The sequence below is a fragment of the Anarhichas minor genome, unplaced genomic scaffold (assembly GCF_050575085.1).
Source record: "Anarhichas minor isolate MPS153535 unplaced genomic scaffold, ASM5057508v1 ptg000129l, whole genome shotgun sequence".
NCBI lineage: Eukaryota > Metazoa > Chordata > Actinopteri > Perciformes > Anarhichadidae > Anarhichas > Anarhichas minor.
Genome location: NW_027466575.1, coordinates 263,386 through 278,323, shown reverse-complemented (window position 1 = coordinate 278,323; position 14,938 = coordinate 263,386). Strand labels below are relative to the sequence as shown.

The 14,938-nt window shown below is 39.8% G+C and overlaps 3 protein-coding genes across 3 annotated transcripts in view; 1 reads left to right on the top strand and 2 right to left on the bottom strand.

Annotated features, from left to right (window-relative positions):
* Window positions 1-7,800, bottom strand: part of fbxl19 (F-box and leucine rich repeat protein 19) — a 37,064-nt gene extending 29,264 nt beyond the window's left edge. Inside the window, 1 exon segment of the mRNA XM_076083384.1 lies at window positions 7,145-7,800. The gene's annotated coding sequence lies outside the window, so the exon portion shown is untranslated.
* Window positions 7,801-8,369: 569 nt separating this feature from the next.
* ube2m (ubiquitin conjugating enzyme E2 M) lies at window positions 8,370-12,894 on the top strand. The gene is made up of 6 exons (XM_076083387.1): window positions 8,370-8,649; window positions 10,134-10,228; window positions 10,446-10,484; window positions 10,706-10,809; window positions 10,891-10,954; window positions 11,203-12,894. Exons 1-6 carry the CDS (start codon window positions 8,535-8,537, stop codon window positions 11,341-11,343), a joined length of 558 nt encoding a protein of 185 aa, XP_075939502.1. The 5' UTR covers window positions 8,370-8,534; the 3' UTR covers window positions 11,344-12,894.
* Window positions 12,623-14,938, bottom strand: part of btr30 (bloodthirsty-related gene family, member 30) — a 27,352-nt gene continuing 25,036 nt past the window's right edge. Inside the window, exon 13 of the mRNA XM_076083385.1 lies at window positions 12,623-13,478. Coding sequence (XP_075939500.1) covers window positions 13,272-13,478 — 207 coding nt within the window. The 3' untranslated portion in view covers window positions 12,623-13,271. The remainder of the gene's footprint in view (window positions 13,479-14,938) is intronic.

Here is a 14,938-nt window from a genome sequence, read left to right as displayed (position 1 = left end):
CTGAACCCGAATAGTAGAGGATTGATATCCCAAACTTACGAGCTCATTAACAATATCAACCCACACTCCTTGGAAAATTTAAGAATGGCCTGGGACTCAGATCTTGGAGTGGTTATAACAAATGACCAATGGGACTCTATTTTAGACTTGATATATACATCATCTCCATCCGCTAAACACAACTTAATACAGCTAAAAGTGGTACACAGGGCTCATTACACTAATGCTAGATTGGCAAAAATTTACCCTAACTCTGATCCGTTATGTCCTCGATGTAAAGGCCAGCCAGCAGACTTGTTGCACATGTTCTGACTATGCCCGAAACTCTCCACCTTTTGGATAAGTATTTTCAAAGCTTATTGTGAGATGTTTGCAGCTCAATTTGACCCGGACCCAATTTGCGCACTCTTTGGCTTAATACCAGAAGACTTCCGTGCCCGTTTACCAAATAAAGCCAATGTGGTCGTAGCCTTCACAACACTCCTTGCTCGACGTTTGATCCTTCTGAGATGGAAGCAACGTGCCCCCCCATCGTTCTCCCACTGGGTCAAAGATGTCATGTATTTCTTGACACTTGAAAAAATTAAATATACTCTGTGTCCTCCCAAACCTTTCATAAAGTATGGAGACCTTTTCTAGAATACTACGACTCCTTACAAGAACCTCTTGACAAAGACTAATGTGGATCCCCTATCCACCCCATAGCAACAGTGAGCAGCCCCCCCATCTTTTTTTTTTATATCTTTTTTTCTTTAGCTATTAATCATTTTATTTTTTACATGTAACTTCTCGCTATTTTTATTTTCCAAATTGCTTTACTTTGCCTGATCGATTAATGCAATTATTTGATATTGTCTGCATCTCAGTCACCTGAATGTATAAGTTCCATAGCCTGTAACCCTGCATTGGGTGGGTTGGGTGGGCAGGGAATGAGGTTTTAAATTTCAATCTGTAATTGCCCTCAGACATGTGTGAATCCTCTTCCCTGGTGGGATAAAAACTGTGAAAATCAATAAAACATATTTACAAAAAAAAAAGAAAAAAAAAAAGAATGCATGGTTGGAGCCTGAGTAAAGGCATGTGCTTATTACTATCACTAACCACGTTAGTAATGATACCTATCCTGATCTGTGAATCGCAATCACATAACTTAAACATAATGGATACTAGGCCTTTCCACCGCTCCAGTAGGGAATGGCAGGAAGGAAATATAAGTTTTCACTGCCCAGGTGAACGATGTGATAATAATAATTGTTCGCTCTACACAATAGATAATGATGCGTGGGTTATTGTAGGAAATCACCTCATCATGTATCATGTGTGATACAAGACCAAGGATAAATAGTATGGCTGCATGAAGTGTTTGATTCAGCAGATCTTCCATTTTGGTGCAGTAAACCACGGTTGTGTCAGGAAAGCCCAGCCTATAGCGGCCCCAGTGACTGGAGGAAGTTGTGTCAAGGGTCACCAAAGGGACTTGGAGCCCTGGGACGATCTCCTTTAAATGTCCAAGAGGGCGATGTGGGAGGGAAGGTTGTAAAGTATCAGCTCAGTAAACCATCTTTAGGTTACTGGTCAGCCCTAAGCTCAGAACACGTCATGACTCGGTGTCAGACAAATGACACTTGTTCGGTGACTCTAAGTCCCAACTATGAAGGGAGTTGGGAATATCCATTCTGGTGCGGTCAACCTACAGACTGACACATAACCAGCCCGCTCGACTAGATTGGCGATATGCGCGCAGAGTAAGCCTAGAGTTAAGGAAACTCCCAACCCGTACACCACCCTACGAACAGGACAACATCGCACTGACTATCATGACTGAGTTTGCTTACAAAGGGAATGTCTCTAATTGTTGGATATGTCAGCATATGCCCACTTCATCTAGAGCTCCTATGCTTGTTCCTGTTCCATTCACAGAAGCAGACTGGGGTGTCCTGACCTATCTCATCAATTTGTGAGTGACGGGGAAGATTGTTATACTCCACCACACACTGCGTCGATCGCACAGAACACGTTTGACTATGAAGGAGAAAAAAAAAGGAAAATCATACAATTTGCGGTGAAGACATTTAATCGTGAAAATAGATCCGAAGGTACTAATCGGGTAGCGTTGGTTAGATTAACCTATTACAAGAGATACATCCAACAAGGATTAAGATATCAAATGCAAATATATCGGAAAGTAAATGGTTAAAGTCTGTATGTACTCTCACGCCAAATACAGCATCTATTCGATTTTAAATAGGAATACAGAGCATACCGTGGGCAAATTATTTTAAATTCACGCATTTGTCTTAGACTAGGCATAATTGTACTCAACCCTTAATTCCGACCAGACCTCAGAATAGAGATTGCACCAAACCAAAACCTCCCATCCCTGTCCATCCTTTGACCAACGTCAGCCGCTGCATTCACTTCCACGCGTTAGGTGGTTTCCTCATGGGTATGAACGACTGTAGTAATATTATTAATATTTCCAGTGAATCTAGGGACCTCGCATTACCGGAACACGTTTATTTAGTCTGTGGCAAAATCGCCTACAGTTGTGTCCCAGACATAGGGAACCCTTCACAAAAGGTCAGTTACTGGGAAATGCTATTTAGCTTATCTTATACACTTAATCAGACAAGCTAACTCCAAGGAACTCACTCCGTTCCATGTACGTCACAACTGTGCCATTGCACTAGGTTCAAGGATCTTGTGTAATAATACCAGCGTATGGCACCTATAGATGTCAAGAGGAAATAGTTACACTCTCAACCGTATTAGAGAAACACATGAATAAAACTTCAATAGCGCTCTCTGCCATGCAAAATTAAGTGAATGACATCAGACACATGGTGCTACAAAATAGGATGGCCTTGGACCTGGTCTTGGCCTCACAAGGTGTATGTAAAGTCATTAACACTGAATGTTGCACTTACATCTCAGATGCAACTTCAGCAGTTCACGATGTGATAGCAGATACAAAACGAAGCATCAAAAAGTTGCATGAAGATGGGTATGGGTAGGATCATGGGGAGCTTCTCTTCTCAAAGGATTGGTATGGATAATAGGAGGCATAATTTTGATTATGATTGTTAAAACCCTAATTGCAACCATTTCCAAGATCTGTGTCGGGAAGATTGTTACAACCTATGTATCTGTTCAACCCACGGGCACACCTCCAGTTCATGAATGAATTCCTCCGTATCCAGATAGCATTGATAGTGATGATGAATTTGAGAATTGTGTGTAACAGACACAAACTTAGCCTATCTTATGCGTTATTAAAACAGTAAATGTTCTTATGTACTTAGAGTTAATGATGTGATGTTCTGAATCTTCGTGAATTTACACTACTGATGTATGCTCTAAGAATTTGTGTATTTGTGGATTATTGTTTGCTTGTTCTTTGATTGTCAAAAATGACAAAAAGAGAGGGATGTCGGAGAAAAATTAATTTTATGAACTCTGTCACTTCTCTATAGCTTGAACCGATGTTTCTGTGTCAGCAGTGTTTGCATTACTGTAACACATATTCTTTCTTATCTTAGGTAAATGTCCATAGTCCATATGTGCTGGCTAACTAAACATTGATGTGCACGCTGTCTCCAGCTGGACGGGACAAAGTGCGTCTCTCTGACGTGTATTAAAAGCTCCCCTCAACACCGAGAAGGAGGTCAGACTTCCTTGATCCTCCCGGGTGAAGGAACTCTGACCCTATCCAGCTGAACAGTATCCTGTGACTCTGTTTGTACTCTTTGGCTCATGTTTGATGACTTGTACACTCTTGATAATTATTCTATATCTTATCCTGTAATAAATACTTAAAGACAGAGAGCTTAAGATACTTTCGATTTCTCACAAGGAAATGCATTCATGTCCACCACAAACTTGTTATAGGAGGTAAAGATCAGAAGTAAACATGAAGTGTAATTAGAAATAATCGTGTTAAATTTAGCTATGATGAGTTTTCACTGTTAATTAACCATCTCAATGAAATGATGCCTCCATGACCAAGTTAAGCAAATGAGACTGAGGACAACTATGTAGAAGAAAAGATGTTCACTTTAGCCTGACAGAGTTCTCCATGTGTGTCCTGGTGCTCTCATGTTTCCTTACCTCCTCATCCCTCACTCCCGTAACTGTCCGTGCTGGATCTGTCCCCGTTGTTTTCAAAAGCTAAATAAGTTATTAGCATGACTGCATCCAGCAAGCCAAACCTTTCTGGCGTACAGCTGCTAGAGAAGTTAATAATAAGTATGATATAATAATAACATAATAAATAATAAGTAGATGTACTGCTTCCCTTTCCCGCTAGTCTGCTGTCTGATTGTGAGGTCAGGCTGATCTGGGATCAGCTCTGTCACTGCAGTTTCTCCTCAAAGTTCTCCTCTCAAACGGGTCTGGGAGTAGCACTTATATTTTACACATATTACTGGGTGCATTCCATACCATCGTCACGATACCGTCGTCTTTGTCTCGATACCGTCGTCTCTATACCGTCATGATACCGTCGTCTTTGTCTCGATACCGTCGTCTCTATACCGTCATCTTTGTCTCTATACCGTCGTCTTTACCGCGATACCATCGTCATGACACCGTCGTCTTTGTCTCAATACCGTCGTCATGATACCATCGTCTTGACCACAATACCATCGTCTCTGTCTCGATACCGTCGTCTCGATACCGTCGTCTTTACTGCGATACCATTATCATGATACCTTCTTTATTGCTGTACCATCTTTATCATGGTACCATAGTCATAGTGGTATTTTACAGAATACCGATTTCTTATGAGCTCTTCTTGTTTTGGTTGTGCTGAGTCTGAGAAATATCCCAGCTTCCATATAGAAGCAACGTTAAACGGCGTCCAAATGATAGAAATGTTGCCGTAACACAGTTCACACAGCTGCTGGTTTTTAACCATAATGATAGAAACCATACGGAAAAAGTATAAAACAATGGAGATTTCTATAGAATGCGACGGTTGTCTACCCGCTGCATAATTTGAAAGAATGACAAAAAGTGGGTAAAATGCTGAGAGATGAAACAGCGCCCACTTTGGTATGAAAAAAGGAGTCAACAAATATTACACCTGCAGAGAACAGAGAACGTATTGTTTATCAGACCAGAAATGAGACAAGAGTTAAACCCCAACTCCTCCCTGTAGTCTCCTCAAACCCCAACTCCTCCATCAGATAAACATTAATTATTTACGATTATATTTGATAAACATTAAAGTGATTATTTACGATTATATTTGATAAACATTAAAGTGATTATTTACGATTATATTTGATAAACATTAAAGTGATTATTTATGATAAACATTAAGGTGATTATTTATGATAAACATTAAGGTGATTATTTATGATAAACATTAAGGTGATTATTTATGATAAACATTAAGGTGATTATTTATGATAAACATTAAGGTGATTATTTATGATAAACATTAAAGTGATTATTTATGATAAACATTAAGGTGATTATATATGATAAACATTAAAGCGATTATTTATGATAAACATTAAAGCGATTGTATATGATAAACATTAAAGTGATTATTTATGATTATATATGATACACATTAAGGTGATTATATATGATAAACATTAAAGTGATTATTTATGATAAACATTAAAGTGATTATTTATGATAAACATTAAGGTGATTATTTATGATAAACATTAAGGTGATTATTTATGATAAACATTAAAGTGATTATTTATGATAAACATTAAGGTGATTATTTATGATTATATATGATACACATTAAGGTGATTATATATGATAAACATTAAAGTGATTATTTATGATTATATATGATACACATTAAGGTGATTATATATGATAAACATTAAAGTGATTATTTATGATAAACATTAAGGTGATTATTTATGATAAACATTAAGGTGATTATTTATGATAAACATTAAGGTGATTATTTATGATAAACATTAAGGTGATTATTTATGATAAACATTAAAGTGATTATTTATGATAAACATTAAAGTGATTATTTATGATAAACATTAAAGTGATTATTTATGATAAACATTAAGGTGATTATTTATGATAAACATTAAAGTGATTATTTATGATAAACATTAAGGTGATTATTTATGATTATATATGATACACATTAAGGTGATTATATATGATAAACATTAAAGTGATTATTTATGATTATATATGATACACATTAAGGTGATTATATATGATAAACATTAAAGTGATTATTTATGATAAACATTAAGGTGATTATTTATGATAAACATTAAGGTGATTATTTATGATAAACATTAAGGTGATTATTTATGATAAACATTAAGGTGATTATTTATGATAAACATTAAAGTGATTATTTATGATAAACATTAAGGTGATTATATATGATAAACATTAAAGCGATTATTTATGATAAACATTAAAGCGATTGTATATGATAAACATTAAAGTGATTATTTATGATTATATATGATACACATTAAGGTGATTATATATGATAAACATTAAAGTGATTATTTATGATAAACATTAAAGTGATTATTTATGATTATATATTTTAAACATTAAAGTGATTATTACTATAAGACCATATAGGTATACTTGTTCCTACTCCTTTAGACATGTAACATTTATTGTGTTGCTAATTGAGAATGTGGTGTTTGTTTACCGTTTATTTAATGTTAATAGTGTTTTGTATTTGTTTCATGTAACACACCTCTTATTGACCTGACTTGTATCTATTTATCAGCATCAGTTCCCACCTGAGCATCAATAAAGACTGTTGTTCTTATAAACATAAAGCTAGCTATCAACCATAGCTAGCACAAGTTAGCACTCAAGAATAATGAAGATGCGCATCTAGTTCCACTATCGATGTTAGCTGCTAACGGCTAACAGCTAACAGCTAGCACGTCACATTAACCTGCCTCCACATTAATACCTGTAAACGTGTATCCAGGTGTGTAGTTGATTAAATATCACACCTGTGAGATGACCCAGTGATGTGCTCCATGCTAGGCTAACATGTTTAGCTCAGCAGAGCTAGCTGCTCCACAGTCCGCTTCCTCTTTCATTATCTCTCCTCATTAAAGACACAGATGGAGGTTAATAAAACAAACATGGCCGCTGATAAAGACACACTAACCTCTTCGTATCAGGTCGCATGCTCCTTGGTCGCTCATTAGAAAAACAATATTAGCCCACAGTTAGCACCACGTTAGCTTCGGTTAGCTTCCTTGTTTCTTTCTCTCCGCCAGGCTGCCGTGAGCTTTCCCGGGGCTGATCACACGCGACCCATCGCTGTAGCTTCCGGTGCTAGCTTAGCTTCCAGTGCTAGCTTCTCTAATGGCTCTGAATCTCTCCAAACTAATCGATATCGATCAAGTGAAGGGCGCAGTTTTGCTGACTTGAGTATCGTGTCCCCCCCAGAGCCTGCCTGTCTCCCTGTGTGAATGAACCTGTCTCTCTCTCCGCTCAGCACGTTACAACGTGTTCTTCTTCGTGTCTTCCCGGGAGGCTTTAAAACATTTCAAACGTCTCATTTTAACTGAAGCGTAGTGTTTTTGTTTAATAACCCTCCGCGGGAACTAGACCCCATTGATCATCGCATTAGAATCGATCAGATATTATGAGATAAAGAGCAGCGCGAGCGCTATTGTTCTCCGTGTGTCTATTGTGTGTGGCGCTCTTTAGGCTGTGGTGTTGTGCGGTGTTGTGAGTCGGTTGGTGTCTCGTGTCTCGTGTCATGTTGAATCCCCCCCCTGCAGTGATTACATCATACAGGTGACTACAGATATCACGCTCCACGTTCTGGCCTCCAGAGGAAATAAAATAAATAAAGAAACATTGTAAATACAAGAGACGCAGAGTGTGAGCACGCACGCCCCGCCTCTGCGTGATGACGTCTATGTGTGTCGTGGGCAGAGAGGCATGCTGGGATTTGTAGGGTGTTTTTTCAGTTTATACTCAGAATATATACATATATATATATATATACATATAAATATATATATATATGTATATGTATATATACGTATATATATATATATATGTGTATATACATATATATATATATACATATATATATATATTTACATATATATATATATATATATATATATGTATATATACATATATACATATATATACACACATATATATATACATATATATATATATATATATATATATACATATATATACATGCATATACATATATATATATATATATATGTATATATATATATATATATATATATATGTATATATATATATATATACATACATACACACACATTTGGCTCTCTCTCTGTCTGTCTGTCTGTCTGTCTGCCCCCCCCCCCCCCCCCCCCCCAAGCTAGCATGCTAAGCTAACCCAGCTAGCATCCCCTCAGTATAACTAGTAGAGACGCACCGGCTCCTCCATCAACATCCCGGTAGCCGTTAGGACTGAACCGACTCTGCCGTATAAACTCACACACTTGAACACAGACGGGACGCTGAAGCTGAGGCGTCCATTATTAAAATAACTGAAGATGATTAAGCTCTTTTCCCTGAAGCAGCAGAAGAAAGACGAGGAATCTGCTGGAGGAAACAGAACAGGAGCCGGAGGGAAGAAAGCCAGCGCGGCCCAGCTCCGAATACAGAAAGGTAAGGTAGGCTAATGGCTAGTGAACTATGCTAGTGGCTAGTGAGCAGCACCGAGACCCGTTGACCTGATCCAGTCTAGTTAGCAATGAACCCCCGGTACAGAGCCCCGAGTACACAAACACAGAGAGGAAAAGCGGCTACAGGCTAACAGCTAGCACGCTAACTCTAAGTGGTGCTAGCTAACGGCTAGCTAGCTTTGTGCTAATATTTTGAAAACAAAACAGACACAAGCTAGCCTAGCTCTAGGCTAATGTGGTTATTAGCACACCGCTAACTGTATACAACAATCTAAACTCAGAACACATTTTCACTTTTAAACCAGCTCTCACTTCACAGTGAAGGCTAACACGTTAGCTTCAACAAGCTAACCTGCTGTGTCAGCTCTCTGTTTAACAGAACAGTCTGTTAGTGACGTCATGACTCTGACAGGTAACTTGGACTGTTAAAGTAACGACCTGTGACCGGAAGTAATGGAGTACATTCAATAAAGTACTGTACATCAGTACGAGTCTAAAGTACTGTACTTCAGTACATGTCTAAAGTACTGTACTACATCTCAGAGGTACATGTTGTACTTTTTACAGTACTACATCTCAGAGGTACATGTACTTTTTACAGTACTACATCCCAGAGGTACATGTTGTACTACATCTCAGAGGTACATATTGTACTTTTTACAGTACTACATCTCAGAGGTACATGTTGTACTTTATACTGTACTACATCTCAGAGGTACATGTTGTACTTTATACTGTACTACATCTCAGAGGTACATGTTGTACTTTTTACAGTACTACATCTCAGAGGTACATGTTGTACTACATCTCAGAGGTACATATTGTACTTTTTACAGTACTACATCTCAGAGGTACATGTTGTACTTTATACTGTACTACATCTCAGAGGTACATGTTGTACTTTATACTGTACTACATCTCAGAGGTACATGTTGTACTTTATACTGTACTACATCTCAGAGGTACATGTTGTACTACATCTCAGAGGTACATATTGTACTTTTTACAGTACTACATCTCAGAGGTACATGTTGTACTACATCTCAGAGGTACATATTGTACTTTTTACAGTACTACATCTCAGAGGTACATGTTGTACTACATCTCAGAGGTACATATTGTACTTTTTACAGTACTACATCTCAGAGGTACATATTGTACTTTTTACAGTACTACATCTCAGAGGTACATGTTGTACTACATCTCAGAGGTACATATTGTACTTTTTACAGTACTACATCTCAGAGGTACATGTTGTACTTTATACTGTACTACATCTCAGAGGTACATGTTGTACTTTATACTGTACTACATCTCAGAGGTACATGTTGTACTTTATACTGTACTACATCTCAGAGGTACATGTTGTACTACATCTCAGAGGTACATGTACTTCATACTGTACTACATCTCAGAGGTACATACTGTACTAAAATATATATAATATTTCTTCCGTTTGTGTTTCAGACATCAATGAGTTGAATCTTCCTAAAACGTGTGAGATCAACTTCCCCGATAATGACGACCTGCTGAACTTCAGACTCATCATCTCACCAGACGAGGTAGGTGTGTGTGTGTGTGTGTGTGTGTGTGTGTGTGTGTGTGTGTGTGTGTGTGTGTGTGTGTGTGTGTGTGTGTGTGTGTGTGTGTGTGTGTGTGTGTGTGTGTGTGTGTGTGTGTGTGTGTGTGTGTGTGTGTGTGTGTGTGTGTGTGTGGACTCCTTTATCTTCATCTTAGAAGAGATCAAATGTCTGGACTTAATGTTTGTTTGTCTCTCAGGGCTTTTACAAAGGAGGAAAGTTTGTCTTCAGCTTTAAGGTGAGACACATGTCTCTCTCTCTGTCTCTCTCTCTCTCTCTCTCTGTCTGTCTGTCTCTCTCTCTCTCTCTCTGTCTGTCTCTCTCTCTCTCTCTGTCTGCCTCTCTCTGTCTGCCTCTCTCTCTCTCTCCTCTAAATTACATTTTTTGTCCGTATCATAATCAATCTTAATGTTATTAAAGTGTCTAGTCTAAGATACTGATGAAGTCTCTGTGTCTCAGGTAGGACAGGGTTACCCCCACGACCCCCCCAAGGTGAAGTGTGAGACCATGGTGTACCACCCCAACATCGACCTGGAGGGAAACGTCTGCCTAAATATCTTAAGGTCTGTACCTTTAAGGTCTCTGGTTGGACGTCTGTCCACCTTAAGTCCACCTTAAATTAGTTTTGTTCTTGTTGTCCACAGAGAGGACTGGAAGCCTGTGTTGACAATAAACTCCATCATCTACGGTCTACAGTATCTATTTCTAGTGAGTGTTATTTTCACACGTTTAACTCATGTTTGTTTTTATGAAAAAACTCAGTTCATCTGGAGTTACTGTTGACAAACTGTGATATCAGACACGCTAGTAAAGAAATACAGTAGAGACACGTAGTAAAGAAAGAAACACGGTAGAGAAACGCAGTAAAGAAATACGGTAAATGAACACGGTAGAGTGCAATGGAGTAAAGAAACTGATAAAAACCCACATACAGTAACTAATCCCCCCCCCCCCAGGAACCGAACCCCGAGGACCCGTTGAACAAGGAGGCAGCCGAAGTCCTGCAGACGAACCGGCGGCTCTTTGAGCAGAACGTCCACCGCTCTCTGAGGGGCGGCTACGTCGGTGCCACCTACTTTGAGAGGTGTCTTAAATAACTCTCCCTCCCTCCCTCCCCACCCCCCACCCCCCTCTCCCCCTCCGTCCTGCTCGTTGGCAGAAGCAGGAGCTGCAGCGACAGAAAGCAGCACGCCAGGCCAGAAGACGCTTTTCTGTTCTAAAACAAAAGAAGAAGAAGAAAATTCCTCCCCTCCTTCTCCTCTTCTTCCTCCCTTCATCTCCCCCTTATTTCTTCTTTGTTTTACTTACAAGACGCTACATGAAACCGTTTACACGCCACAGGGGGGCCCCGACATGCAACACACACCAGAACTGGACTCAAAGGAAACGGCTGACAGCGGCCGAGGGTGATGATGATGATGATGGGGGGGGGGGGGGGAATGTTGCTCGAGTAAGTTGATGATATGATTTTCTTTTCTTTTTTATTTTGTGTGTGGCGAAGATACCTGCATCAGACAGACAGGTGGTCAGAAGGACACGCCCCCCCACCCTCAGGACACGCCCCCTCTCTCCGTCACGCTTCCAGGTGTTCGTTCGTTGCACGTCAGCAAACTCCAAACTCTCCAACAAACGCCGTTTCTTAACAAACCGTTGATTGGCAACCTCACAGCGGCAACAAAGACTTCAGGAAGTCACTGCGCTCTGCTGTTCTCCAAGAAACTAGTTAAACAATATTAATCTAGCAGTGACTCCACACAGCGGGGAGGGGCTTCTAATGGCAGTGGGAGGGGCTTACAGTCCCATCAAGAGCCTTAAAAAGTCCCTCAAAACGAAAGTTTCCCTTATGGCAAGACATCAGTGGGAGGAGCTGGTTGTGACAAAATCAGACATGCCTTAAAAGTTCCTTAAAGTTTGACGGCAACATTTTGTTTTTCAACCTGCGATGAATCGACGGCTGAAAGTGTAGTGATGTCAGTGCTGAGGGGCGGGGCTTCAGAGTTGTCTGGGAGGAGCTTATCATGGGAGCAGGTGCGCCTTAAATAGTTCTTGATAGTTTTCAAGCCTGCAGTGACTCAACAGCTGGCGATGTCACGACATCCCTGAAGGGGGAGGGGCTTGTTTGACCTGATCTGTGGTTTGTCACATGATGCTGTTAATTGGCTGGTGGAGGTGAATTAGAACTGAGAAGAGTCAGTTTGGAGTTTGCTGCTAAATCACACAAACACACCGAGCGTCAGGGGGCGGAGCGTCGTGTGGTCAGTGTTTAAAGGGGTGGATGGGTGGGCTTTTGGTTTTCATTGGGGTACGTTGTGGGCGGGGTCACAGAGGGGAGGGGCTTAAAATGTTACGATTCTATTGTGTATATTAAAACCCCAGCTGTTCACATTGACTGCAATATGATTTATGTTAAATAAAATATAAACTTGAATAATTGTAACGATTTCTGTTGTTCATAAAGTTAATTGACGTTTTAAGATTTCACTAAATCAACGAATAAAACCAGTTCACCTACAGACTCTGGAACCAGTTCAGACCCGGAACAAAAGGTGACGTCGTCATGAACCACAACAATGGCCGTCGATCGCTTTGCTTCCACCTTTCAAGGGAAACTTAGTTTTTTTTGTCCAGTCATTAAAGAGTCTGCATCATTTGTGACGTTTGTCTTTAATTAACAGCTTTAATCAAATGTTGCTCATGTACATAAAAACGGATCACACAGGTGTCTTCTGAGAATCATCCCCATTGGCTGGCAGGTGAGGGGGCGGAGTCAATTGTCATTACAGGTAACATGAAATAAGTCAATGTTTTATGACATCAAACATTTCTATATGAGCCTTAATTCTTTATTTATTGCATCTCATGTCGTCATTTAATTAGTGAATCTCAGCAAATATTTAAACTTTGATCTGTTATGAAAAAATAAAAACCCACTTTTTGTAACAACTCAGTAAATATATTTGTTGTCTGTCTTCTGTCTCATTATTTCCTCGTCTCGGTCTCGTCCAATTGACTCGGTCCTGGTCCTTCAGGCCAGTTGGTGCTGTGAGGTCATGAGGACCAGGGGGACCTCTTTATCTCCGGTCCCCAGCAGAGGAAACATCCTCTCGGTGAACTCAGAGGATCCTGTGAAGCTGTAGATCTCTGAGCCCGACTTCACGTTATAGAAGGACACCTGACCCTCATCCACGTCCAAGAACACGCCCACCTGACGCAGCTTCGGAGGACTCTTCACCTGCACGTCAAAAACATTTTAGAGACCAGAGTAGCTAACTAGCATGCTAATGCCACCATGTTTTCATGCTACAGATCAGTTGCTGATCTTGTCCTAAGTTGCCTTGAACATGTAGACAGACTAACTGTTTTTAAACCTACAGTTCATGATGGCCTTTACCCTTTCAATTAGCTTATGCAAACCACAAGCGCTAATGCTAATTGTTAGCATGCTGACTGTTATGATTGTGGTTACGTAAAACTGCTGTAAAGAGTCTTATAAAAACAAAATACCGTATGGACTCTTGTAGCTATGTGTATGCCAGTGATTAGCATTAGTGCTAGCTACGTGTATGCCAGTGATTAGCATTAGAGCTAGCTACGTGTATGCCAGTGATTAGCATTAGTGTTATAATATATACAGTTGTGTGAAAAAGTGTTTTCCCCTTCCTGATTTCTTATTTTTTTGCATGTTTGTCACACAAATGTTTCAGATCATCAAACAAATTTAAATATTAGACAAAGATAACACAAGTAAACACAAAATGCAGTTTTTAAATGAAGGTTTTTATTATTAAGGGGGAAGGGGGAAAAAAATCCAAACCTACATGGCCCTGTGTGAAAAAGTGATTGCCCCCCCCTGTTAAAACATAAATTAACTGTGGTTTATCACATCTTTGGAAAGCTGAGTTCAATTTCTCTAGCCACACCCAGGCCTGATTACTGCCACACCTGTTCTCAATCAAGAAATCACTTAAATAGGACCTGCCTGACAAAGTGAGGTAGACCAAAAGATCCTCAAAAGCTAGACATCATGCTGCGATCCAAAGAAATTCAGGAACAAATGAGAAACAAAGTAATTGAGATCTATCAGTCTGGAAAAGGTTACAAAGCCATTTCTAAAGCTTTGGGACTCCAGCGAACCACAGTGAGAGCCATTATCCACAAATGGCGAAAACATGGAACAGTGGTGAACCTTCCCAGGAGTGGCCGGCCGACCAAAATTACCCCAAGAGCGCAGCGACGACTCATCCAAGAGGTCACAAAAGACCCCAGAACAACATCCAAAGAACTGCAGGCCTCACTTGCCTCAATTAAGGTCAGTGTTCATGACCCCACCATAAGAAAGAGACTGGGCAAAAATGGCCTGCATGGCAGAGTTCCAAGACGAAAACCACTGCTGAGCAAAAAGAACATAAAGGTTCGTCTCAGTTTTGCCAGAAAACATCTTGATGATCCCCAAGACTTTTGGGAAAATACTCTGTGGACTGACGAGACAAAAGTTGAACTTTTTGGAAGGTGTATGTCCCATTACATCTGGCGTAAAAGTAACATGGCATTTCAGAAAAGGAACATCATACCAACAGTAAAATATGGTGGTGGTAGTGTGATGGTCTGGGGCTGTTTTGCTGCTTCAGGACCTGGAAGACTTGCTGTGGTAAATGGAACCATGAATTCTGCTGTCTACCAAAAAATCCTGAA